Source organism: Canis lupus, chromosome 11, assembly GCF_048164855.1.
Source record: "Canis lupus baileyi chromosome 11, mCanLup2.hap1, whole genome shotgun sequence".
Lineage (NCBI taxonomy): Eukaryota > Metazoa > Chordata > Mammalia > Carnivora > Canidae > Canis > Canis lupus.
Genome location: NC_132848.1, coordinates 19,440,299 through 19,466,696, shown reverse-complemented (window position 1 = coordinate 19,466,696; position 26,398 = coordinate 19,440,299). Strand labels below are relative to the sequence as shown.

Below are 26,398 nucleotides of genomic sequence, written 5' to 3'. Positions count from 1 at the left end.
GAGGACACTGACCTGCCTGCACCCGGCCGTGCTTCCAGGAGCTCTGGCCAGTGGTGAGGGCTTGCCCAGCCCAGGCCGGTCTCCCCAGGGCTCCGGGTACACTATGTCACCTCACTGGCCATCCTTGACCCTGGGCCCAGGGAGGGGCTTGGAGCCACCGGCCTGAGGGGGGACGACAGTGTCCTCGTATGGTTCCTAGAAATGGACACATGCACACGTGGGTTTGAGGGCCTGGAGGCCGTGCGCTGTGGCCTCTCCGTCCTCCCTGGGCGTCACCAGCACCCTGTGCCCCGTCCTGTAGGCCCGGCTTCCCCTTGTGCCTGGAGCGTGTGTGTCACCAGGAAGGCCCCCCTGGTGGCTTCTGACAGCAGTGAGGACAAGACGGCTGGTGCCTTGGAAGCTGTCAGTATGGGTCCCAGCCGGGAGGCCCCCCCGCTGCCCACGTCAGCCCCCAGGTGTGCGGAATGGGGTGTACGCAGGGCCCCGGGTGCTCACGGACGTCTCCAGCCCCCTGGCAAGGATGCTGTTGGGACGCCCACTCCTCTCAGTGGAGCCGGGGCTCAGGTGTTTTACGGAGATGAGCACATGACCCCCCTGCCACCTCCCGGGGTCTTGGGGTTGGGGCTGCCCAAGGTCGGCCCGCAGCCCACACAGCAGGATGGGGTGTCCACAGCTGCTGGGCCCCGGAGCCCTGATGGGGCATTGCCGGTTCCTCCGCACCCACCGCACGCACCGGGGGAGCTGCGGGCCTTGGGGATGGCGCTGCGCAGACCCACCAGCCCTGGCGGCGCAGTGGGCGGGGGCCCAAGAGGGGCGGGGCAGGGCCTCTGAGGGGCCCTGCGCCTGGGCGCTGGCTGGGCTGCTGCTCTCGGGCTCAGGGTGCGCGGGGGTCCATGATGTTGGGGTTCCTGCGAGCCTCCCTCACCAACTGCCCTCGGCACCAGCCCTGCTCCGAGCCGGTTCTGTGGTCCCCAAAAGCCGCGGGCGTCCGGGGCCAGGGTGCTCCCCGTGCTCGTGGGGCTGCAGGGCCGCCACGGGCTCACGCTCATCCGGGGCTTGGTGACCCAGGCCAGTGACCCAGGCTGCCGTTCCTGGCCGTCCCAGGAGCGCCCGCGGAGGCAGGCCGCTGGGGGCGGGGCTGCCCTGGCCGAGGTGGCCCAGGACACCAGATCCTGCCTTTGGCACAGGTTCGAGCCCGCGCCCCCCGCGCCTGCGGAAACCCCCTACGCCCCAGCTGTGGCCGCGCCCCCCAAGGCCACCCCCGCTGCCCTGGCCAGCGCCCCCGGGATGACCGCAGCGGGGCCCCCGGCGGCCGTCACCACTGTGGCCCCAGCCACGTGCACAGCAGCTGTTCTGGGGACAGGGACGAAGGATAGGTAAGCAGGGCAGTTGGGGCCGGGGCTGCGGGACCTCGGGGTGCTGCGGGGCGTCAGCCACAGGAGCTCCAATCGTGCCTGCCTGCCCCCCCACAGGAAGATGGACTCCCCGCCACCCGCAGGAGCCGCCTTGAACGGCCCCGTGTGACGCTGCTGCCACCCAGCCACGGCGCGCCCTTAATCGAGGAAACTACCTGGTGATGCAATTTGTCTTTTTTAATTTAATTTTATTTTAAAATAAATGCTGCATTGGCAAAGCTGGCAGTTGGAACCAGTTGGACGGCCCAGCTTGCGTCTCTCCTGACGACCCTGAGTGGGCGTCGAGCCCAGCTCCGCTTACAGCAATAAGGCCTCCGATGTGCTCTGCCCGGGAGCCGGGCAGTCCCAGACGCCGTGCGGCCCGAGGGCATGGACGCCACAGGCTCCGAGCGTCCGTTTTTACTGATTTTTTTTTTAAACAAACGCAGGAAAGAGCCACGTGTTTGCACTTTTGTGTCCAGCCAGAGCGAAGGGCCTCCCCGGCCCTGGGGACAGACGTGGGTCTGGAGCTGGACTGGCCGTGCAGGGCCGTAGCTGCCCGGGGAGCCAGCCCAGAGCTGGGCTGCAAAGTTGACTGCCTTAAAACAAGCCCCTCGTGGCCGAGTGGGCAGTGGGGGCACCTGGCGGGGGCACCAGGGCGCAGAGACGGGCTTCAGCAGTGCCAGGTGGGGCGGGGTCTGCGCCTGTGGGAGGGCAGGGCCAGGTCACGGGGTCCTGGGGGGGTCTGCAGGATTATTTTGTGTTGAGTCCATTTTTAATGTTCTGATCATCTGACAGGGCACCCAAGACCCCAATTCCCAATAAAAGTTGTGTTATTCTTACTGACAGCCCTGTGTGGTGTGCGGCTGACAGCCCGGAGCCCCAGCTGGGCCCTCCCCAGCTCCCCCCTCCACCCACCGCACCCCCATTGGGGTGGTTGGGCGGCCACAGGCCAACAACTGAGCTGGGGGGGTGGTCTCCTAACGACTCACCTGACATCACCTGTCTTGCCTGTGTCCACATCTGCTGTTCACCCTCTGCCCCCCCCCAACCACCAGCCGCACCTGCTGGGAACCCAGCGCCCAACATCCACCTGGCTGGCTCCTCGTGCAGGTGGGACTCACAGGAGGGAACACGACACCTGTGCCCCGGAGGCCGGCCCCTGTGTGCACCTCAATGGCCATCGCCACCCATCAGGGTGGGTGGGCACAAAGCAGCAGCCTGTGGACCCCCCACACACACCATGGGCTCCCAGCACAGGGGGAGGCGGGCTGAGCGGGTAGAGGACACACAGGATGCGGATGTTAGTTCTCTCTTTATAGACTCTGGTTCTGGGAAGGGGGGGGCGGCGCCGGGGGACCAGCACGCGGAGGGGGCTGTGCGGGGCGGTATTTACAGGCCCACGGGGCGTACCGGGCCCGGCCGCTCACCCACGACTCCAAAATAAGTTACCGCGGGCCGGGCGGGCGGGCGGGCGCTGGCAGGGGCTGTACAGGGGGGGGGGCCTCAATACTGTCGAGGGCGGGGGCTGTAAACATGGCCGGGGGGCCCTGCCCACCCCGAGTGGTCTCCACGACGGGCTCAGGCGTCCGACAGGCAGCTCTGGATCTGGTCCACCCACTGCTGGGCTGACGGCACATCCTGGGCACAGAAGTTGTAAACGCGACGCGTCGTCTTCACCTAGGGACGGCGGGTGGATGACTGCACGGCCCGGGCCCCCCTGCCCCGCCTCCCCCGCTCCCCACCCCTGCCCCACTCACGTCAAAGAAGGCCTTCTCGTCCACGGTCTTGGGGGCGCCCATGGTGGGCGTGCCTGGGGCCACGGCCTCCACTTCCGCCAGGTCGATGACGCCCTTGCATTCTGTATCCACACGGTGGTCATAGTAGCGCAGCTGGGGGAGGGCAGGGGGAGGTCATGACCTCAGGGTCACGGGTCGGGCAGGGGAAAGGCCAGGGGTCAGGGCAGCCCCGCAGCGCCCCCCGCCCCGCCCCCAGCCCCTGCTCCCCGACCACTCACCTGGTGCTTCGTCTTGTCCAGCACGAACCAGCGGGCCTTCCAGGGCTTCATGAAGGCCCCCTTCTTGTACAGCGTGCCCTCGTACGACCTGCGTTCCCAGCACAACCAGGCCCAGGCTGGACCCAAGGCTAGACCGGCCAGGGCGCCAGGAAGCAGCCCTGGGCACAGCTTAGAAGGGGGAGGACATGGGACAGGGTCCCCACCCTGCACCCCTCGCAGGAGAGGATCAGGGACGGCCTCAGGGCAGCAGCCCCACAAGCCGGGAGGTCGCCCTCCTGCCGCCTACCCCCACAGAGACCCCACGGCCACCATCCCTCTGCTCCCGTGCGGTCCCTGCGGCCTGGCTGTGGTCACTGGTTCTGCATCCCAGACCACCCCGCCCCGGCCTCCCGCTTGAGCCACCATGCCGGGGACGGCCCCCCACAAATCCTGCAATTCCCTATCAGGACCGCCAGCCCCTGTGGTCCCCCAGCACTGAGACCCCTCGCCAAGGCGGGAAGCGCCCCCACCTGTTCTCACTCTCCGCCGTCTGGAACTGACTGTACAGGGTGCTGGTGCTGCGGCGCGCGGCCTGGCGGGAACTGGACGCCGTGGAGCCGCTGCTCTGGTCACTGTCCAGGCTGAGGCTCAGGGTGGAGCCCACAGGCCCCTCCTGCAGGTACACGCCTAGCGAGCGGCGGTGGTGCGGCACGCTGGACACCAACAGGGAGCTGGGGGTGCCCTGGGGGCGGGAGGGGCACCTGTGTCAGGGCCAGCGGCCCCGCCGCACCCGACAGGCCAGCTCCCCTGGCTGCCTATACCCACGTCCACTCACACGTCCGTCGGGCCGGCCCTCGAGGCGCTGCGCCGCCTTCACCCGATCCCAGGTGTCCTTCCAGCGCTCGGGGGGTCGCCCCAGCTCTGCCTCCAGCCGCTGCAGCTCCTGGGGGACAGTTGGGAGACTAAGATCACTCAGAAGAAAATATCCAGACTGAAACGTGGAAAGAAAATTACAGAAAAACAGGGAAGCAAAGTGACAAAGGTCTAATGGGTCTGACCAGAGCACAGAAGTGGGTGAGGGTAGGGACGGGCCAAACATTATCTGGAGACAACAAAAATTAGTCGTGCAAACTAGAAAGGAGCAACCGGGCGAAGGCTGCTCAGGATGCTGATCTGCATGGTCCACGGGGTGGGGGTGGGGGGGATATGGATGCGCGGCCGTGGCTCAGCGGAGCCTCGGGGATCCGAGGCCTCCAGGAGCCTCCGGCCGACCCCACAGCCACAGCCCGACGTCATAAGGCCCAGAGGGAGCCGCCGCTAAGAAGCGGTGCGCTAACCCCAGACTCTGAGGCTCCGCGACGCAGGAAGGTGCGGGAACTCCCAACAAGGTGGGGACACAGTGTCCGAGCTGGGCTTCCCGCACCTAGGATAAAGCCCTCCCCAGAGCTGCCCCCGCAGAGCCCAAGAACCACCCTGCACTGAGTGCAAGAGTAAGACCCAGAACTTTCCAGGGAGACAGTCTGATCTCAACAACGTAGAATCCACAATGTCGATTATTTAAAAAGTTATTAGACAAAAAAACAGGCAGAGGAGATCCGTGCTTAGGGGAGAGGAGGTACTGGAGGTGCCGCACGACAGATTCACAACAAGGGGCTGTGAACACACGTACGACGTAAAGGAAAGGATGGACATGATGGCCGAGCAGATGGGGAATTTCTACAGAGAATGGAAACTGTATTTTAAAAAAGCAAATGGAAATTCTAGGGCTGAAAACTATAATACCTGACATGAAAAATTCATTAGATTGGCTTGTAAGAGGATATTCAGAAAGAAAGACCAGTGAACTTGATGATCACAGAAATCATGCAAGATGAGCTGCAAGTAAACTTTGGAGGGAAAAACACACACACCCTCCGGGGATCAACGGGACAGGAAAACTGCAGAGAAATGATGGCTTGTCATCGTCGTCGTCGTCCCCCGCCCGCCCCCCCCGGGGTTCAGTCTCTGGGTGGCTGCCTGTGACTCATGACATGACCCCAGGGTCCTGGAATCGGGCCCTGCATGGGGCCCCTGCTCACAGGGCATCTGCTGCACCCTCGGCCCCTCCCCTGTTCAGGCATGCATGCGCTCTCTCAAATAAAATCTTAAATTTATGGCCTAAATTGCATTGAATTTGATGACAACTACCATCACATAGATTAATAAGCAGCTGAGAAAGCTCCAAGCATGAGGGGCCCCTGGGAAGAGCGTGTGACCCTTGACCCCGGGGCCATGAGTTCGAGCCCCATGCTGGGAGTAGATATTACTCAAAATAAACTGTAAAACGCCAGATGATGGTCAAATCGCTGAAACCAAAAATGGAAAAATCTTAAAGGGAGAGAAAGAAAGGGAGAGGTGACACGCATGTTACAAGGTTCCTCTAATGTCGGGAAACTGTAATGACAGCTTTAAACCGCCGAGTAGAAAAACCTGTCAACCTAGAATTCTACATCCAAACAAAACACCCTTTAAAAATAAAGGCACTGGTGCGCCTCGTGGCTCAGGTCACGACCTCAGGGTCACGGAATCGAGCTCTATGTCCGCTGTGCACTCGGCAGTGGGCTTCAGACCCTCCCTCCCCCACTCAAAGGGTCTTTCTCTTTCTCTCAAATAAATCTTAAAAAAAAAATAAAAATGAGAGATGTCCCGGGGTCGCAGGATCGAGTCCTGTGTCGGGCTCCCTGCAGGGAGCCTGCTTCTCCCTCTGCCTGTGTCTCTCGTGAATAAATAAAATTTTTAGAAAAAAAAAAAAAATGAAGGCATGGAGCGCAAGGCTGGAGCAGTCGGGGTGTGTGACTTGGGATCTCGGTTCTGAGCTGAAGCACGATGCGCGTACAGATCACAAAGACTGCAGCCCAAGCACGTCAAAAAACCGGGCAAAGGTGCTAAACATTTCAGTGAAAACCTGTCAGATTGGGTCAAAATAACCAGATGCTGAGTGCGGGAAACTCAGCTTCAAGGGACACAGACCAGCCCGGCAGCGAGGCCGCGGGAGGACAGTGCACATCAGGGTCCCAAGATGGACATGATCACCTAAGACAAAGGGCCTCTGCTAAGCTTGGGGCCCCGTGTCCCCCCGACCCCCCGACCCTGGTGGGATCTCCAGAGGCCGCGCCTTCCTCCAGAACAGGACAGGCTCCCAAGGCCTGAGCCACCGCCGGGGGAGGGGAGGACGCATGGCCGCTGGATTGCCGCCCCCGCCCCCACTCTGGCTTGGGCCAGGCCCCACCCCGCACTGCTGTGCCCACTGGGCTCCGCCCTGGCGGATCCAACCCGAGGAGACACACGCCCACCCGAACCGAAAGCAGAGGGAGGGACAGACAGACGCCTGCACGTCCACCTCAGCTTCCAGGCCCGCTTCCCCGGACAGAGGGACGGGGCAGGAGAGAACCCAAGAACAGCTGCCCCCTGAGGCACGGGTGGGGGTGGGCGGACAGCACGACGCCCCGGACAGCCCCGAGTTCCCCGAGGGCTGAGGCCCAGGTGCCCGGGGTCATCCCTGCCCGCAAACATGACGTGGTGCAGGGCGGGGCGCGCCCTGCCGGATGGGGGTTCGCGGGGGGGGGGGAGCGCACGCACCTCCAGCAGGCGTGAGATGGCGTCGGGCTGCGCCCGGGGGCGGCTGTCGTAGCAGGGCCACACCACGCGGCGCCGGCTCTGCGGTGCAGCCCCGTCCGGCCGCTCGTCCTCCGGGGGCTCGGGGGGCCCCTGCGCCAGCTCCCAGTCGTACGGGGGGCCCTCGGCCAGCGTCTCCTCGGTGTAGAAGTCCCACACCTTCAGGTTGGACACGTTGCTGTAGGGCCGCAGGACCTGGGGGGGGGGGGTGGCCGTGAGCAGCTGCGCTGCAGGGCGCCCACCCCCCCGGCCGGCCCGGCTCACCTCCGCGTCCTCGGGCGCGTACATGTAGTTGTAGAACACGGGCGTCCTCCTGCTCAGCCGTTCCACGTACTCCCACACCGACCTGCACGCCTGCTGGCCCCTGCGCTCCCCCTTCTCCTCGTACAGTAGCCCTACGGGGGCAGTGCTGAGCCCGGGCCGCGCCGCACCGTGCTGCCCGCGCCGCCCCGCCCTGCGCAGCCCCGCCCCACGCAGCCCCCCGCCCAGGCCCGGCCCTACCCAGCTCGATGCGCTCATAGTCCGAGTCCAGCAGAAAGGTCCGGAAGCGGCGGGAAGCGTGGTGGTAGCCGAGGAACTTGAGGTAGAACGGGCTGAATTCGAACTCCATGGGGAACTGCAGGTGGACCTGCGGGGGCAGGGGGTGTGGGCAGGGGGTGGCAGGCGCCCCCCACCCCCCACCCCCGGCAGCTCCCCGCCCCCCGCAGCTCTCCCCTCCCCTCCCCCCACTCCCCACAGCCACCTCCCCCCCCCTGCACGCTCACCTGGTGCACACAGTCCAGGAACTGTAGGAAGACGGGCGTGAAGCCACTGCTCTGCCCGGCCAGCGTGTGGGCGCCGCGGTGGCTGAAGCGGTGGCCGAAGGACAGCCACTCCTTCTCCACCAGCAGCCGGAAGCCGTCCAGAGTGCGGTAGAACGGATCGGACAGCAGCTGCACCAGAGACACCACCTGCGGCCGCCTGCCCGTCAGGACACGCCCCGGGCTGCGGCCCAGGCTGTCCCGTGGCCCCGCACGCACCTGCGTCGTGATGTCCCAGCCGTCCTCCAGGCTCACCAGGACGGAGGAGCCCGAGTCCAGAAGCTCCACCACCAGCACCGACACCTGCAGCAGCTTGTGGATCTGCGGGCGCGGCGGCCCCTGAGCACCACTGGCCGGAGCCCCCACCCAGCCCTGGGGTGCCCCCCCTCCGCCCGCAGCAGGGGGTGCAGCAGACCTGGATTAGCCACTCCGAGTCTTCCAGGGAGCGCAGGAAGGACGCAGGGCCCGGCTCGGCAGCAGGGCAGCCGGGGACACAGGCCTTCAGCAGCTTCTTGAAGCTGGCCTTCACCTGCCGCGCCTCAAACACCTCGATGGGCACCAGCTCCCACTGCTGCAGGGGGTCTGGCCGCACGCCCTGAGGAGGCCAGCATGCTGAGCCGCGCCCCTGCCACGCCTGCGCCCCCCCCCCCCGCCCCCGCCCTACCCACTCACCTTGAGCTGCGCTTTATCCCCGATGATGTAGAGGGCTGCGCGCTGGGGCCGCAGGAAGCCTGGGTCAGGGGGGGCCCCATTAGCCTGGGGTGGGCCCAGCATGTCTCTGCCTGCCAGCCGGGAGCCCACGTCAACACCGAGCCCGCCGCTGCGCCCACTGGCCCGGACACTGCCCCATTTACCTGCACAGAGAAACACGATGAGCACCCGACCAGGCCTGGGGCGCCCCTGGCTGGGCCTGCGCTGGCATGAGTTGTTGGGAAACCGGGGTGGGACGTAGGGCCTCAGGCTGTTAGTCCCCAGGACTGTGGGGGGCTGGGTGTGCTGCTCTGTCACACGGGGCTGTTAGTGCCAGCTGCAGGGGACGTTAGTGCCCACGAATGCTCAGTCACATGGGGGGCGTCAGTGCCAGGTGTGGGGGAGCCAGCCTGTGCGGCCAGTACGGTACCTCGGGGAGCGGTCCGTCTGGAGGCCGAGGCCGCCATGGGGTTGGACAGCGTGGTGACCCTGGCTCTGGGGCTGGGCACTGGGGGGCACAGCAGAGAAGAGGCTCAGGCCTGACCCCAGGCCCGACCCCAGGCCCAAGGGTCTGCCCCGCACAGAGGGCCTGTGGTCCAAAGGGATAAGCCACAGGGCTGGGCACCCACCGAGCCCCCCGGGGCCCCACACAGTGGGCGGACATGCCCAGGCCCCCTGAGCCCTCTTGGCCCTCAGGGGCAGGCCAAGGGGCCGAGGGCCGGTGGCAGGTGGGACCCAAGAGGCGGGAATCCTGGGCCCTCCTCCCGACGGCTCCTCCACAGCCCATCCCCGCACCCTCGGCCCCCACGAGGAGGACGCACAGTCGCTCCCAGCAAGGACACAGCGTGTGTCCCTGTGACATGGACGCAGCCTGAACCGGGCCCCCCCACATGGCTGAGCCCCTGGAGGGCCCTCACTCTGAAGCCGGGGGACCCTGGGAGCAGTCGAGCATGCCCTGGAAACGCTGGGGGAAGACACGGGTGCTGGGGAGGGCAGGAGGCGGCCAAGGCAGGGCGATGGTGGAACCATAACCTGCCTGATGCAGGCCCCTGACGTCTGCAAGACTGAAAGCCAGCAGGGGAACAAGAGGGCAGTGGTGGGTGCCAAGGCCGGCCCTCCCCAGGAGCCAGCACCGCGCGCACTGCTGCCCATTCCGGCCCCGGGGCCCCGGCACCCATGGAGCAGTCGCCACACGCAGCAGGGAGGGGGCACCCCATAGTGGGCGCCCAGACCAGGGCTGGGGGCGGGGCTGGTGCTCACACAATGCAGGAAGCCCTGTGCAGAGCGACCCCAGGTGGGGGCAGAGCGGGCTGCGTCCTGGAGACCCCCTGCAGATGACGGCCAGGGCAGCGCCGGGTGTGGCACAAATCAGAGCAACTGCACCGCCCAGGGGGACACCATCTGCACTCTGAGGCCCGGCTGGGGCAGCTCCACACTGAGAGCCCACAGACGCCAGACCCCAAGCAAGACGGGCTGCACGGGTCCCACGTCCGAGGCCTGACCCTCGAGGATCTATCAGCCGGACCAAGAGGGGTCGGCAGAGCCAGGGCATCCGTGGGGATCCAGGCAGGGGGATGGGGGTAGTGGGGGCAGGGGGGCACAGGGAAGGTCAGGGCCAAACATCGGAGATGGGGAAGGGTCAGTGGGGAAGTCAGAGTGACGCAGGGTGAGTGCCGGGGGGGGTGCCATTCTGACCCCCCCCGATGCCCCTCGTGCCCCGACTCACAGAGCGTGTCCTCTCCTTCCTGAAAGCCCCTCCCAGAAGCCAGTGCGAATGCTGCTCACCTCTCAGCAAGGTCCCCACCTGCCACCCCCTGGACAGCAGCACACACGGCACATCACTGAGCACCTCAGAGGCCGCCCCCTGCCAGCACTCCTACAGCCCCTCGGCCATGCCGTGCCCCCCCCCCCCAGGTCCGGCGTCTTCTATGCCAAGCGCAACAACGAGCGAGACCCTGCCACACAGTACGGAAGGGAGGACCAGGTCAGAAGGGCCTGGATCCACTTGGGTGCAGCAGGTCCTGTGGGCGTGGACACAGACGGGGAGGCCAGGATGCGGGGGATAGAGCCCCAGCAGCCGGACGGCCTTGACGAAGGGGGGCCAGGGACCATGGGAGGACTGGGAAGGACTGAGACCAGGGTAGCTGTGCCGGTGACCCGGTGACCTGGAGGCAGGCCGTGGGCGAGGACAACGAGGCAGGAGAGAGGAGCGAACATAGCAGGCCTTCAGGTACTTACGTGACCACCTCCCCACACCTCCTGCCCCTCGCTGGCCTGCCCGCCCTGCGTGCCCTCCCGCCGGCCAGTGCCCCTCACCATGGCCGCCCACGTGTGCGGAGGAGAAGCCGCTGAGCGTGTTCCGTCCCGACGCGTCCGCGTAGCGCGGCATGGAGCTGACCACGGCCTGCAGGTACTTCTCCTGCTCTAAGCTGCCAGAGTCTGCCTGAGACTGGCCTAAGAGGGAGAGTGGGGGGAGGAGCTGGAGCCGGCAGCGGGGTAGCGGGCGGGGGCGGGGCCCAGGCAAGTGCGGTACCTGGAGAAGGTGTGTTCTGGGCCTTAAACAGGCCGACAACGCCCTTGCCGTGCAGGCCCCCAGAGCGCAGCAGCACGGCCTTGGAGCGCCCACTGCGCCAGCACACCACCGGGAAACGGTTCTGGCGGTAGCAGCGGGAGACACGCTGCAGGGCATTGTCCTGGACGCTCTGGGGGACGATCAGCAGCCCCGGGTAGCTGTGGGCAGTCACACCCGTCAGGGCGAGGCAGTGGCGACAGGGCCCCCTGCCCCCCGGGGCCTCCACACGCTCCCTGCACGCGCAGCCCCCGGGGCCACTCACCTGCGGCAGATGGCATACATGCGGTTGACCGGGGAGATCCGGAAGGGCTCGGACTTGGCGCGGCTCAGGCTGCTGCTCAGGGTGCCCAGCCCCAGACGCTGGTAGTCGCGGCAGCATGCCCGCTCCACCAGGCTGCTCATGGTCATGCGGTCCGAGGGCTTCAGGGCCGAGGAAGGGGTCAGCGTGCTGGGCTCCAGCTCCTCCGACACTGGGGCAGGAAGGCACAGGGGAGTGAGCCGCAGAATGCCAGGCCAGCCCCGCAGGAAGCCCCACCCAACCGCCTGGGGCCGCACACGCCCACCTGAGATCTCATCCTCCTGGTCCTCGGGAGGGGGCTGGCCCCGGTGCTCCCAGCTGGGGGGGTTGTACTTTTTCCGGGTCACGTACTGCCGGCCAATGGTTTTCTTGGCGTTCTTCACGAGATTCCGGGACAGGGTCCTGCAGGGGGTGCGAGCAGAGGGTCAGCAGAGAGGGAGCAGAGGGCGGGGGGACACCCTCGGGGAAGGGCGGGGGCCTGGGTCCACACCGGAGGGAAGGCCCCTTGTCCTTGGTGGTGCGGGGGGGCCGTCCGGGCGCGTGGGTGGAGCCCAGGGTGAAGGCGAAGGTGCCCCGGATGTCCGGCGGGTACCGCAGCTTGTGCAGCTGCTTACGGAAAAGCTCGGCGCTGTCGGACCCCACCTCCTCGTCAAAGGCCATCTTCAGCAGCTGCATCAGGATGAGAGGCGCTCAGAGGTCTGGGCGGCCTCGGGTCCAGCCCCCGCCACGAAGCAGGGCCCCTGCCAGAAGCTGGGGACTCCCTACAGCCTGGGGGGTGTCCTCCTGAGGGACAGCGGGTGTGCGGGGGCCACTCGTCACACTGTGTGGCCCAGGCCAAGGGACTCAGTCCTTCACCGTGTCTCACATCCGTCTGTGTGACTCTGTTGTTGTGAGGGGTTTATGGTGCATGTTCCAGACACGGGTTCAAGGATCAGGGATCCACCAAACCAACAGAAGAGCCGTAAAGGCCAACACGTCACACAGCACGTCCCACGGGCAGCGGACACCGAGCTTAAGCACGGCAGCCTGCTCGTAAACATAGAAATCACGGAGACGGGGAGCTCCAAGCCTGTGGAGCCGTGAGAGCCACGCCCGGGGGCCCGAACCTCCCCAACACGCTCACCACCACGTGCCCCGGCGGACCTGGAATGTGCAAGAGCGCAGCTGCAGCCCGTCCTGCAGGAGCTGGTCCACAGGGGTCTGCACACTGATGCGCTTCTCCTTGGTCAGCGTGGCCACCGGGAAGGAACGGACCACTACCTGTTCCCCGACTTCTCCCAGGCCGGGCAGAGTCAGGGGGAGGGGAGGGCAGACCATGGCCGATCTTGCATGGAGACCCTGCGCCCAGTCCTGTTCACCCCGAGGACCCGGGGGGGAGAGGGGGGCAGAGGCTCACCCAGGGGGTCAGTAGGCATCCCCGTGAAGATGACCCGGTACGTGGTCAGGAAGACGGCGCCCTCAGCCGGGAGCAGAGCAGGGCCTCCCCCGCTGCCCCCTGCACCCTCCTCACGCCCGTCTGGCAGCAGGTAGACACGCAGGCCGTCCAGCACGCACTCCTCGCCAGGCAGCAGGCGCGGCCGCAGCAGTTTGGGCTGCTCAGGGACGACAAGGCACCTGAGGATACTGCCCTGGCCCTGGGCTGCAGCCCTGCCCAGCCCCCGCTCACCTTTTGGATGGGGGGCAGCCTCTTGCTCTCACGGTGCACGGCCTCCAGGGTCTCAATGTGCATCTGGACGATGTCTGGGGGACAGCAGTTTTCACGCCCTGGGCCCCCACGCCTGCCCGGCCACGGAGAGCGTTTCCACACCCAGACCCCCCATACCTGGCACCATGACATGCAGCCCCTTGAGGTGGTCGCTGGTGACCCCACTCTCCGTGCAGACCTTATCCACAAAGCGGTTAATGAAGCGGACCACGGCCCCGGCCACATCGCAGGTCTCTGCATCCTCAAAGCCGCTCTCCGTGTCATAGCTCTCCGCCACGCTGCCCGCCATGCTGGCCAGGGAGGGGCACAGTGGGCACAGGCCCACCACCACAGCCCCCCCGCCCTCCGAGGCCCCGGGCCGCCCCGCACCTGTTGGTGACCAGGCTGTTGCTGGCGCTCTCTAGGTCGCCCAGGCCCGCACGCTCCCGCAGCAGGCGGCTCTTGCTGCTGTCCAGGGGCAGCAGCAGGTAGCTCATGCGGTTGGCGTAGTGGATGGCCTGGCTGAACACCGTGCTCTCCTCCTTCTGCACCAGCTCTTGCTGCTTCTCGCGGCTCAGGGTCGGCCACAGGCGCCGCTGCTCAGACGCCACATCCAGGGCAGAGCGCTCGTCCTCCTGTGTAGACGCGTCCCCCACCTGGCACAGCGCTGCAGGTGAGCTGGGACCGGGCAGCGCCGGCCCTCGCCCGCAGGCGCAGGAGTCCCCGCACACCTGCAAGTGGTCTTGGTCCTCAGCGGGCTCCAGGTAGAGGGCCCGGATGTGGGTCTGCACGTCCCCGTAGAACATGGCCTCCCAGAACTGTGGGGTGCTCCACACAACGTGCTCCTGCACGCAGCTGTACGCAAACTGCGTCACTCCTGGGCTCAGCTTCTGCAGAGGCCACAAAGGTGGGGGGTCACCAGCTGCAGCCGGAGACAGCTGGGGCAGGGCCCCGGGGTCACCCCAGCACTCACCCGGCAGAAGGCTGTGACCAGAGGCAGCAGAGCAGCTGCGATGCCGTGCTCGTCCAGGGAGGTGCAGTCCTGTGGGAGCCCTGAGCCGTCACGACTGGCCCCATGGCCCACCTCTGCCCTGACCCGTGCGGCCGCCAGAGCAGCATCTCCCGCCCGGTCCCTGAGCCGTCTATGCCGGCTCCCAAAGGGCTGCCCAGAGATTCAGGCCAGGAGGTCCCCTCCAACAGAGTCCTCTCCCCGCCACCCCCACCCTACACCAGATCTCCCCCGTTGCCGGCACCACCAGGAGACATCCTTCTGGGGAGCCCGGGGAAGCCCTGCCCACCCCCGTCCCCTGGCCCTCCCTCCCAGCAGGGTGGGAGCCCGGCCTCACCTGCAGGCAGCAGTTCATCATGCGGACCACGAAGTCAAACTGCTGGTGGTCCAGGACCGCCCGGTTCTGCTGCACGTGCAGGTGCAGCTCCTGGGTGAGGCAGCGGCGGGCCGCGCGTCCCTTCAGGGCCCTCAGCACAGCTGGGAGCAACTGGGGACAGGGCACACGGGGCAGGGCCATGAGCCTACATAGGGACCCATCCGGCCATGCCCTGAGGGAGGGGGACACCAGAGCCCCAGCTCTCAGCACAGACACATCTGGAAGCTAGTCTCCAGGCTGGGTGGCTCGATGCTGGGAGCTCACTGCCCAGCAGAGATGACACCTGCGGCAGACCCCGCCCTGCACCTGCGACGGCTGACGGCCTTCCAGGACGGAGCTGTCGCACAGCCACAGGCCAGCGTGAACTGTGCTGTGCACCCCTCTGGGCCTGGGCCCCAGTGCGCACCAGCTCCCAGGTCTGCGGACTCTGCTGGTCAGGGCTTCCACGTCCTGACAGCACATGCCCAGTGCAACACTGGTGGCTGGCTCGCACCAGGCAGGCAGGACGGGGCCATGTGCTGCTCTCCTACTAGTTCTCAGTGGAAAGTAACTGGGAGCCCTGCAGGCCCCTTACGGGACACAGAGCAGCTGCAAACAGGATGCGGATTCAAACCGGCCGTCGTGAGACCCACACGTGCCCACGAACCACAAGGGAGGGGCAAGACAACGTGGAGGTCCTAGTTTTACCCAAAACCAAAGCAACCAAACCAAACTGGTGTGGGCCTCCACTTTTTCCACCAAGGATGTACAAGAAATTCAACAGTAGACAGAGATGAAGTAAACCCCTCCCTCCCGTGAGCGCCCCCAGCAGGCCCCATCGAGCTGCCCAAGGGAGGTGTCACCGCGTGTCACCTGCCCCACCTGCCCCTCCAGCCACCAGCAGCTTCAGCGCCCTTCACTGGGGCTCCCTGTACCCGGCAGCCCTCACCTTCTTGGCCTCAAGCATCTTCCCCTCAAACACGTAGGAGATACAGTTCCGAACCACCTCCAGCCTGCGGGCACTGTTGCCATGGAGCCCGCTACTCCGCTCCAGGATGGCAGCTGGGAGCAGAAAATGCACTCATCTCCAGCCTCATGCCCACCCTGGGCCACGCGCAGGGGCCCCTCCCCATACGCACTCATGGGTGGCCCCGAGGGCACGGTGGTCCTCCTCTCAGCCTTCACGGCTGGGGGTGCGCCCTGCATCTTGGCAGCGGCCTGGTCTACGATCCACTGCACCATGCCGTCGTCCAGCCGGGGGAAGGGGCGGGGCACCCGCCGCAGGTGACTGGCCTCCCCCGGCCTCTGCACCTTGTGCATAGCCACCGCAGGGTAGGGGTTCTCCTGGGGGGACAGACAAGTGTGGGCAAGCAACCGGGTGCCGGGTGGCACAACGACCTAGCTAGGCCGGTCCACCCCCTCGTGCCACCTGCCGTACGTTCTTATAAAGCTGCTCTGCCAATTCTTTGACGTGACGCAGGACTCGCTGGGGGTGGTTCTCATCCGCCCGCATCCGTGCCACCTCATGGGCCACCAGCTGGGGGAGGAGGCAGGGTCAGGTGGGCGGGGCGGGAGTGATGGCGGGGGCTCCTCCCACCCGGGCTGGGGACGAACCTCATCGAACAGGTCCGTGGACCGGTAAGGGACCCCACGCTCCGACACGAAGCCTGCAAAGGCCATGCCCTCCAGCACCTTCATCAGGAAGTCGTCCTCCATCAGCCCCCGCTGGCCCAGGAAGGCTGCCTGGGGGCACACAAGGGGGTCAGCCCCTAGCACTATCCAGCTGCCTCCACCCGCAGCCCCACCTGCGGCCCAGCCCACCTTATGAAAGCGGATGACAGGCTCTGGGTGGATACGGACCATGTGCAGACACCAGCGGTAGCCCTGCAGGAGCTGAGCAAAGAGCCGCAGAAAGACAGCACGCAGCTCCTTGTCCTGGGGCACAGGTGAGCGCAGGTGAGAACGAGGACCAGGCCCGGGCCCGCCCCCTCCCCTGCTCATGGGCTCATGGCTACCCTCCACCCACCCCGGCTCCACCTCGATGCACCCAAACACACCTATCCAGACCCTGCCCAGGCCTCCCAGGCCCCCTGCCCCATCCTGCCCCTGGGTGGCAGCAGACCTAAGGAGAGGGCACAGGGTTAGCGTGGGCCTCTGCCCTGCAGCTGCCCATGACCCCCACCTGCATCTTCAGGGAGGAAGCATTCGCTGTGGGTGGTGGGAAGGCAAGATCCGCCAACTCCAGGTCTGGATCCAGGACCTGCAGGAGCAGAGGGGAGCAGGGACGACTGCCAAGCAGCTGACCCCATCCCAGCGTCCCTGAAGCCCCTGGTCCTGCCTCACCATGCTCAGCACACTGTGCGTCTGGCTCTGCAGGGGCTCCGGCAGCGGGGGGATGTGCACGCACTCCGGCACCGTCACCGTCCCTCCATCCAGATCAGCAACGATCACATCCAGCTACGGAGCAAAGGGGGCAACTGGTCACGGGCCCGCCAGCCAGTCAGCAGGGCCTGGAGTAGGGAGACGGGCCCCACCACGGCCCTCACCAGCTCCTGGGTCTCTGCCTGGAAGGCTGCGTTGACACCGATGATGAAGGGTGTGGGCGTGCTGAGGACCTCCAAGAGCTGGGCCGGCAGGATGGGCACATAGGTGAAGCTGTAACAGCGGAGAGCTCGGTGCCGGAGAGCCCGGGGTGGGGAGCTGGGGGACGGGAGAAGGGTGGGTGACAGCAGGGGCACCTGTATCGGAGAGGGAAGAGCAGCGCCAGGAGCCCCCGGCATGCATCTGAGAGCCGCTGGTAGCTCCGGGACAGGAAGAGCACTTTGTGCTCGGTGAGCGCCGCGCAGAACAAGGACAGCACATTGGTGATGCCTGCAGGGAAAACCAGGCTAGAAGGGGCTACTGAGGGAGAAGCCCACCCCACCCGCCCACCCCCGGGAGAGGAGGGGGGGCCTGTGCGGGGCGGGGGCGGCCAGGCTCACCCAGCTGGCGGAAGAGCAGGGCCACGCTGCAGCGGCTGATGGGCAACGAGTCGGCGAGTGGGGTCTGGATGACCTGTCGGTCACCGGCCCCCAAGGAGATGGTTCTCTGTGGAAAGAGAGGGACCGGTGTTCAGCCGCTCTGAGCAGACCCCTGTGAGCCCGGAGCTCCGTGAGCGGAGGTGAGACTGGCCCCGACAGGCCTCAGGAGGGAAAGGCCTTGCCCGGCCTGCGGCCTGAGCAGAGCTGCGGAGAAAACTCAGGGCCTCTGACCTGGGGCGGGGTGGGGCCTGGGAGGGCAGAAGAAACAAAGAATCCATACCACTCCGTCCTCGACAGAGTCCAGCTGCACAGGACAGACAGGCAGAGAGACACGGTTAGACGCACCCACACGCGGGGCACTGAGCAGGGAGCAGACGGGCACACCGACACTAACATCCAGACAGGCACACCCAAGGCCCCAAGGACAGAGAAACGGAAGGAGCCGGGCAGGGAGCCAGGCGGGACAGGGGATGCACAGGTAGCAGCAGGCAGCGCCACAATGCGGCCAGCACCCGAGGCCCGGGCCAGGTGGAGCCCAGCTGGACTCTGAGCACCTCGGGCCCCGTGCACATGGCCCTGGGGCACCAGGAGGGCCTTGGCTGTGGGTAAACAGCACATGCCCCCAAGACCCACCTGTGAGCCCCCAGCCAGGGGGATGATGCACGTGAGCAGGTTCCCAATCACGTTCTCCAGGCCCACGTTCAGGCCCTCCACGTGGATGGTGTAAATGAGGCCCAGGCTGTTCTGCAAGGACACAGGCTGGGGAATGCTGGCCCTGCCGCTGGGGCACCCCATATCCTGCCTTGAACCCTGGCTGCCTGCCTCACCCTGAACACCTCTGCGTGGTCCAGTCGAGACACCAGCACCAGGGTCTTTGGTGCAAACAGCTGGCCAGGTGTGGCAGGCGTTGCAGGTGACAGTTGCACCAGGCCACCCTCGTCCGCCTCCTCCTCCCGCTCTGTGGCATCCTCGGTGCATACCACTTCCTGTGGACACAAGCCCCGTCTGCCCAGCTCTCAGGCATGTCCCATGAGCCCAGGGGGAGGACACAGGTGATTCAGGCAGGAGCAGCCCTCTGTGAACTCAGGCCCTGAAGGCTCAGGCACCAGGACTTGCCACAGACAGGGAGACACCCCAAGGGCAGGGAGCTGGCCGCAGCCAGAATCCCACACGGGCCGCACCCCAGGGTCCCCAAGATGACCTGTGTGGGCTCTGCTGGCTCCCAGAAGGTCAGGCAGGCGCAGTAGTGCCGCTCAGAGTTGATGTCGGTGAGGACAGCAACGAAGAAGGTTGGTGGGTTCCTCTCAGGACACAGCTGCCACCCACTGGGCTGGCAAAACTGTCGAGGAGGGGGGTTGGGGTCGGCCGTCACCCCCTCAGTGTCCCTGCCCTCACAACTCTGCACCCAGGGCACAGACACCAGGTCCCAGTGTAGCAGACAGCGCCTTGCTCTGCGACCCTGGGTGCATCTCGCCTCCTGGACCTCAACCCTCCCCCCCAGAGGAAGTCACAGCCTCTGGGGTCTCACTGTGGCCAGAGCACCCCGTGGTGCAGGACATCCACCACCACAGGGAGGCCCATGACCTCCCACCAGCCTCTGCAGCAGCTTAGAGATGTCCTCGTGCCCACCAAGGAGCTAGGCACTGGGGAGGCTCCCCGCAGTCCTGGAAAGCAGTGCCGCGCCCCCACCCCCCACCCCCCGCCCCGCCGGTCTCAGCAGCCCCCACTTACCAGCTCGATGCCCTGAGGGAACGGGTTGTCCTCCCAGTCCTTCTCTGGGAAGCGCTGCAGGATCTGGCCCTGGCCTTCCCCACTCCCTAAGGACAGGAGCAGGTGGTCAGGGCACCACCCACCTCCCAAGCCGCCACCCAGCCAGGGGTTTCAAGGGTCTCCGACGGATACCTCCTGCCCACCCTGGCCTCCATTTGGCAGCACACCTGTCATTTCCCTAAAAACAGTCTTGCAAGGGGAGGCCACTGGGCAGCCACAGACCCCAAGGCCAAGAGAAGCCCCTGGTTTGGTACAGGGAGTCCTGGAAGCCTTTGGCGAGGCCAGGCACCAAGTGGAAGGTGGAAGCCCCAGCCCAGTGCCGCTCCCCAGCATGTCCACACCCCCAGCTGGGCCCACACCAGCAAGCCAGCCTAGCCCCAGTCCCTGGCTCCGCCTCACCTGCTGGCCCTAAGCCCCCCGGAAAGGCAAGGTCTTGCACCTACTGCCTGTGCCAGGGGAGAGGAAACTGGGCCCAAACTGCTGCTTGCCCCACTGCCTCGGACACAGGCCCAGCGCAGGTCCCAGAACCCAGCCAGGGGGCCCGGGGAGGGCTAGTAGCTGGCAGGAAGGAGAGAGGCCAGGCCAGGACACCTCCTGAAGGAGTTCCCTCCCGAGTGCTGGGGACCCGGCAACTTGCAGGGGTGCTGAAGGTGGTGGCACACGGGCCTGTCCTCCGCCTGCGCAGAAGCCGGTGCCACACCGGCCGGGGGGCAGGAGGTGCAGGTCTGCTCCCCCCACCCCATGCCTAGGGCACGATTCCCAGCTCAGGGCCACAGTGGTGGGGTCAGAGGCCCTTGCTCGCCGCCTACGGAGCCTAACTAGGAAGCACGATGAGGTCCTGTCAGGGAGCACTCACCTCCCAAGACCAGCAGAAGATGGACACAGGGCCTGGCTCTGCTCCACCCAGCCTGGCAGCACACAAAGCAGGGAAGACAGAAACCTCCCTACCTTCACCTCCCACACACGACAGGCAGGTCCCTGGGCACGGATGTCCCCACCCCTGTTTGGACCAGCTCCAACACCACTGGCCACACCAGCAGAACAGGAGCAAGTAGGTAAGGAGCGGGCAGTGGGCATGAGGCCTCCCTAAGGGCCTGTCCCAAGGCCCAGAAAGCCATGGAGCCCAGTGGGAGGACCTGCTGGACACAGCCCCCCCCACCCCTGCCATGTCCAGCCAGCCCGGTCCACCCTGAACGTATGCAGGAACCACAGGGCCGCAGGCAGAGCCAGGGGCCTGGGTGCCAGTCTGTTCCCGCGGGCACTGGGAGCAGACCCCAGTCACTGGCCAGCAGAGGAGCTGGGCTCCAATCTCAGGAGACCACCCACCCTCCAGGATCACGGAGGCAATGCCAAGGAGGCAGCGGGCAGGCTGCTGCCGGTGGGGCGAGGTGGGGTGAGGTGGGGCGAGGTGGGGCCATGACTCTGACTCACAAAACCTCAGTTTCCTGTTCCCCTCCCCCTCCCACTCCTGACATGAACCGAGGTGGCAGACGGAGGAGGCGGGGAGGAGGAACAGGTGTCTGCTGGAACCATACCTGCTCACACAGAAGCGCACACAGCCTCCCAGGACCAAGCCTCCAGGGGTCCCTCAGGGCCCACCCCAAGGGCCACCTTCAGCAGGCCCGGGCCAGCTCACCCTGAGCCATGCCTCCCCCCACTGACTTGCTCCCCAAAGGGCTGATTTGTGCACAGCCCCAAACCACCATCTGGGCCTGGGCCTGGCCAGCACCCAGGGCTCACCCAGCTCCTGCCACGAGGCAGCGGGCGGGGGAAGGAAGAGGGGGTGTGTGCAGGCAGGGACGGCAGCCTCTGCCCCACAGCCTCCCTCCCAAGGCCAGACAGCCTCAGAGGGCCGCTCTCAGCAGCTTCTCCGCACGGGGAAGCAGACAACGTAACTGGCCACTGGCCACCACCCACCCTCCCCACCCCATTTATCCTGTGAAATATCAACTCCCACTTGCAGGGCTCCGCCCTCTGGAGACCCAACTGGAGGCTTTCCTTGAACTGTCCCCACTGCCTATGCCAGTGAGCATCCCCCACCCCCAGCTCCTTCTTTGGGCCACGATGGTCCCAAACTCCGCCTTCAGGTCTCAGCTCAAAGAGCACCGCTCCTCCAGGCAGCACTCTGCACCCTGCCTGAGCCTGGGGCCTGCCGCAGGACCTCCCTCCCTCCGCGGAGCCCCTCTATGATTCCCGCTGCCCCTGTTGTCTGGCTGGGCCAGACGGAAGCTCCGCAAGCCAGAGACTACATCTCTGTATCCGTCACTGCACCTGTGCCTGGCACAGACCGCAGCCTAATTAGGCCTCGCTGAATGCACACAGCCAGCTACACAACCACCCTCCCACACCCAGGCCCCCTCACGCCCCACAAGCCAACAGGTCCCATAATCAGAAATGCAGGGCAGCTTCCGGCGTCCCGGGACAGAAGAGCTCTCCCTGGACGGGCACACCACAGAGCAGCCCTACTCCTGGTCTCTCTCCCGCCCTGAGACCCTCCTGCACCTCAGCTCCGCCGGCAGGGGCCAGGCTGCAACCTGGGTACGGGCCTGCATCCTGGGGGAGGTGGATGACCGGCACTGCCGGTCTCCCAGTGTCCGCCACCCACTCAAGCCCTCATGGCCATGGAGGGGACCTGCAGCAGCTGAGCCCCCGCCCCCGCATTTTTCCCCATGTCGGGGGTCATAGGAGGAAAGGCACCCGACGGATCCACAGTTACAAAACTACTCTAACCAGCACCATCATGGTCCCAGGCTGGGACTTTTTGGGAGGCCTTAGGAGGAAGGGCACTGAAGTCCCCTGAGACACAGATGGGGACAAGCACTTCCTCTTGCAACCGTGTCCCTGCAGCCAGCCCCGTGTGGGCTGCAGGCCTGAACACAGGGCGAGATAACACAGAGCACACGCTCTGTCATCTGCTGGCAGTGGCTGTCACCAGTGCCAGGCTCCGACGCCTGGAGGGCCGGCCCAGGCCAGCAAGCACTCTGAGCAGAGGCAAGGGAGGATGGAGCCTTACTGCCCCCCCACCCCGACCGCCCCTCGAAAACCCCAGCAAAGAGGCCCTGCGACTCCCTCGGGTATAGGAAGAGGGTGAAGGAAGGACAGGACCTTCCTGCTGCTCCACCCACCCAACCTCAACATGCAGGTCATCCCAGCCACAGCAACAGGATGTGTGCAGGGGGGCTGCAGCCTCGCCAGTGGTCCCCCCCAACCTTCCCTCAGGCAGACCGGACTGGCTCCCAGGGTGGGGGCTGGAAGCCAGATTAGGCCATTCCAAACAGCCCCAACCTGCTCCAGAGGGCAGGACCATGGGTGTGGGGAGAGCAGATGGGGCCCAGGAATGTGGCCTGCTCAGCACAGTCAGGTCTGAGAGGCCAGGCCACAGGACAGAAAGCCTTCTTCTCAAATGCTGGGGCCAGGGTGGGGGGTGGGGACACCAAGAGGGATCCAGCCTCTCCTGCCTGGTAGATGTGCACTCAGCCACCTGGTCAAGAGTGTCTCCTGTCCTCAAAGACACACCCCAGCACTGGCCATGCTATGTACATCAGCTGACCATGGTCAGGCCCCCCCAGCCCAGAAGCTGGGCAAGGGTGATCTGTCTGGCCCCCACAGTGTCCCCAGAGCTGGCCCAGGGTGCAGAAGGTGCTAACTCATGTCCTTAGTGAAGGAGCTCCCCCAACTCACCAGGGGAGAGGTCTGCACTGAAAGTTGGGGTCCCATCCCCCCCTCCCTGTGCTCCTGCCTGGAGAGGTTCACCAGATGGTAACTATAAAACCAGATGCTCCCTCAGGCAGGGCTCCTATACCCAGGCCCTGCACCCACCAGCTCCAGACAGGATGTCTAAGTCCAGGCCAAGAACAAGACATCCCCCACTCCTACCCCCTCCACTGAACCCAGAAGACCCCGCATCCCTGTCCTGACGTCCTAGGCCTGCCAGCACACAGGGTCCCCCACCTCCAGCAGCCCTGCCGACTGTGCCAGTGCCTATAGTGTCCTCACACCTGCTGCTCATCACTAAGAGATCCATCATTTCCTGGAGCCTCCTGTGTGAACAGCTTCACATGCGTGTCCACCTCCTGCTCGTGGCAGCCTGGGAGGTCTGTGTGACTCATTCCAACTCCAGATGAAAAAGCTGAGGTGCAGAGAGCTGGAAGACTGGCCCAAGGTCAAGAGCTATCAAGTGGCAAAGCAGGTACCACTGGCTTCCCCCACGTAGTGTTTCTCTGCTTCAGGCTTCCTGCCACCACCTGGCTCTGCCCCCGGCCCTATGGCTAGGGTCCTAGCCTGTGGGCTTCCTTCTTACGGGATGGAGGAGTCCTCCCAACACAGGCCCAGAGGCTGGGTGGCCAGTCGGCAAGTAACCAGCTCCAGCCCTGGAAGGCAGCAGTTAGGGCAGGCTCCATGGCCTTCACCCCTACTAGGTGACAGTCTGGGACTCCTTCTTGATGCTAAGGAAGGCAGCCTTCTCCCCTGTCTGTACCAGAAGCCACAAATACCAGGGGTGCCCACCCTGAGTGTCACAGCCAGCTTGCCACGGAGCCCACCCACGCCGCATCTCACCTCCCTAATTCACTCTCAATCCCCTACTCCTGCTGCTACCACCCGGCCTCTGCCTGTGGTCTCTGCCTTCCCAGACCCTTCCCACACCACTCCTGCATCATCAGCCTCCAAGCCCACTCTGTTCACGCAGCTCCAAACAGGGCCCCTCACACTGGGCGGCCCCTGGGCCAGCCTGGTTTCCCTGGATCCCATGCAACCCTCTGCTCCAGGCGGCATGGCCTCCTCGCTGCCCCCCACATGCACCGTGGGACAAACGGTTCTTCCTCTGTGGGCCTGTACAACAACACCGAGTGTGAGCCTGCCACGTGCAGACTGGGAGGCAAAGATGACTGGCTCTTGCTGCAAAACCTCCCCGTCTGGAGGAAGACACGCTCATGACTGAGGGTGTCAGGGGACGGACCCTTGGACAGACAGGAGCAGAAGAGAGGAGTGAGTCCTACGAGGGCACGCAGGAGGGTCTGGAGTGTGCAGGATCCGGCAGGTAGAGTCTCAGCAAGAAAGGCAAAGAGGAGAGAGAGTCTGGGTCCTGGGTGATGAGTGTGCCAACCGGGCTGACCACACAGGCTCCCCTGAGGGCATGCGCTGCCCCCCTGCCACTGGGATCTGAGCCCACAGCTTGCTGCTGGGTTTGTCTCTGTGGTAGCTCAGGCCAGGCAATCAAGCTCTGTGCTCGACTCCACTTTACCGACGAGGGAGAGAGCAAGGAAACCGTGGTGGGCTGCTGGAGGAAGAAATGAGATCATGCACACAAAGGGCTGTGCAGGGCCTGGCACACGGAGTGCACTCCCCAACCCACCGTCTCCATGACTGCTGCTGATGTCATGGTCAGGCTGTTTGCTCCTACCCCCGGGCTCAAGGGCCCTCAGACACAGGCGCTGACGCGAGAGATGGACCTCCTGGACATCGACTTGACGCAGCGGTCCCCCACCTAGGGCTTGGCCTGCAGGCATGAGGACCGCCGGCGGCCTGCCAGGAACGCTGGTCCCTCTCCTCCCACTTCCTCCTGTCTCGGCTCAAACATCACCTCTAACCGCCCATCTTCTGCATCCCTAAGCCTCCTGGCCTGAGACACCCCACACGGGCCAGGGGCACCGGGGATCAGAGGAGGGCTTGCGAGCCAAGGATCCGTGTCCGGAAGGGCAGCTGGCGGCGGAGCAGAGGGCCCATCCCTCCCCGTGCGAGCCCGAGGCCGAGCCCTCCCGGACCCTCCCGCCCCCCGCCGGGCCCCGCCAATGCTCGGCCAGACCCCGTTCGGGCCCCAGGGTGGCGGGCAGGTCGGGCTCGCCGGGTCGCGCTGCCCCGCTGTCCTCAGAGGTACCCCCCGGCCCCGGGTCTCCGACCCCGACCGCGACCCCCGACCCCTAACCCCGGCCGCGACCCCGGCCCCCGACCCCTGACCCCGACCGCGACCCCGGCCCCGACTGGTGCCCCGGACGACCCTCGCGCCAGCCCAGCGGCCGCGGCCCGCCCGCCCCGCGTGTCCCCGCGCACGCCCGCCGCCCCGGCTGACCCCTGCCCGCCCTGGGGCCCCGGCCCTCCGCCCTCAGCCGCGGGCCCGGCACTCACCGCGCGGGTGCGGCCCGAACGCCACCAGCACGAAGTAGTCCGCGAGCCGCGCCATGGCGAGATGCGCGGGCGGGCTCCGCGGCTCGGGGACGCGAGGGCGGCGCGCTCATGGCCCGGCCCCGGCCCTGGCCCGCGCTCCCCGGACACCCCGGGCCCGCTCCGCCGCGGCGGCCAGAGCTCCCGCCGCCATCTTCCCAGCCAGCCGGCCCGCCCGGCTGCGCCGTGCGCCTGCGCGGCCTCTCCCCGCCCCCGCCATGGGCGGGTCCCGCAGCTACCCGCTCCCATTGGTCCGCTCGGCGCGGGCTCGGTGCCCGGGGGCGGGGCTACGCCCGGCCCCGCCCCCCCGGGCGCTGACAGTGACGGCGGCTCGCGCGGGTCATCGGCTGGCGTGGCGCGGGTGAGAGCCGGCCCGGGGCTCGGCGCTCGGAAGCCCCATCGGGTGGGGTGAAGCCTCAAGCGCACGCCCTCCGCGGAAAGCGGGGGCAAGGCGGGGGCACCGGGCGCGGGATGGAGGAGACGCCCACGCCCCGGGCGCTCGAGCCCCCGCAGCCGGCCGCGGAGCGAATAGCGGGCGCGGGGAGCGGGAGCCGCCGGCCCGGGAGCGCACGGGGTCACACGGGGTCACACCCGAGGCCCCCGAGCTGTGGCGCCCGGGACCGGGGCCAGAGGACACCCCACCCAGCGGGGGTCGGGGAGGCAGCGAGGGCGCTGGGAACTACGCCGGGAGCCCCGGGTCCGGGCACCTCCCTGGGGCTCATTTACCTCTGCTTGCCCAGGTTACAAACTCGCAGAGACAAGGCACTTTGATTTGATTTTTCTTTATTGGAGGGTTGGGTGGTACCATCACCCTTGAGTTTGGGAAAGAGGGCACTGGCGACAGTGTTGAGGCAGGTTGGGGTGAGGGTCCGGCTGCCCCGGGCATCTACCCACCCCTCCCTCGCTGTCCCTCCAGAGCTGGCCTGCGGCCTCCGTCCTCTCCGCAGTGTCTGGTGGCGTCTGTGACGCTCCCACCGTGTCCAGGTCGGCCCTCTCC

The 26,398-nt window shown here is 66.1% G+C and overlaps 2 protein-coding genes across 16 annotated transcripts in view; one reads left to right on the top strand and one right to left on the bottom strand.

Moving 5' to 3' along the window:
• PPP6R2 (protein phosphatase 6 regulatory subunit 2) overlaps positions 1-2,242 on the top strand; it is an 83,542-nt gene extending 81,300 nt beyond the window's left edge. For all 13 annotated transcript variants that reach the window (XM_072843407.1, XM_072843401.1, XM_072843408.1 and 10 more), the window contains 3 exons: positions 302-455; positions 1,188-1,376; positions 1,473-2,242. In XM_072843407.1, the coding sequence (XP_072699508.1) occupies positions 302-455; positions 1,188-1,376; positions 1,473-1,524 (395 nt within the window). In that variant the 3' untranslated portion in view covers positions 1,525-2,242. The remainder of the gene's footprint in view (positions 1-301; positions 456-1,187; positions 1,377-1,472) is intronic.
• Positions 2,243-2,690: 448 nt separating this feature from the next.
• SBF1 (SET binding factor 1) lies at positions 2,691-25,545 on the bottom strand. 3 transcript variants are annotated; one of them, XM_072843393.1, is made up of 41 exons: positions 25,366-25,545; positions 19,204-19,289; positions 18,674-18,811; positions 18,300-18,458; positions 18,106-18,216; positions 17,434-17,539; positions 17,191-17,323; positions 16,999-17,107; positions 16,796-16,909; positions 16,635-16,712; positions 16,274-16,387; positions 16,067-16,195; positions 15,891-15,989; positions 15,592-15,796; positions 15,402-15,514; positions 14,435-14,584; positions 14,062-14,130; positions 13,820-13,978; positions 13,479-13,723; positions 13,227-13,399; positions 13,071-13,144; positions 12,801-12,996; positions 12,548-12,675; positions 11,895-12,073; positions 11,670-11,806; positions 11,369-11,576; positions 11,068-11,264; positions 10,851-10,988; positions 8,965-9,042; positions 8,517-8,698; positions 8,260-8,439; positions 8,064-8,165; positions 7,809-7,994; positions 7,546-7,672; positions 7,309-7,439; positions 7,009-7,239; positions 4,226-4,333; positions 3,921-4,132; positions 3,412-3,499; positions 3,155-3,286; positions 2,691-3,074 (listed from the first exon to the last, which is right to left on the bottom strand). In XM_072843393.1, the coding sequence occupies exons 1-41, from the start codon at positions 25,418-25,420 to the stop codon at positions 2,976-2,978; spliced, it is 5,658 nt and encodes a 1,885-aa protein (XP_072699494.1). In that variant the 5' UTR covers positions 25,421-25,545; the 3' UTR covers positions 2,691-2,975. The 3 variants fall into 3 exon arrangements, with proteins under 3 accessions (XP_072699494.1, XP_072699493.1, XP_072699495.1); XM_072843392.1 differs by having other exon boundaries at positions 13,479-13,744; positions 25,366-25,543; XM_072843394.1 differs by lacking the exon at positions 8,965-9,042 and having other exon boundaries at positions 25,366-25,544.
• Between the last annotated feature and the right edge of the window lie 853 nt (positions 25,546-26,398).

Excerpts from the sequence above, each read along its gene's own strand:
- SBF1 (XM_072843392.1), bottom strand. The coding sequence starts at position 25,420 with ATGGCGCGGCTCGCGGACTACTTCGTGCTGGTGGCGTTCGGGCCGCAC. Across the intron at positions 18,812-19,203 it reads TCCCTCAGGGCATCGAGCTG|TTTTGCCAGCCCAGTGGGTG; the intron begins GTAAGTGGGGGC and ends CCTCCTCGACAG. Across the intron at positions 8,699-8,964 it reads CAGACGGACCGCTCCCCGAG|GTAAATGGGGCAGTGTCCGG; the intron begins GTACCGTACTGG and ends TTCTCTGTGCAG.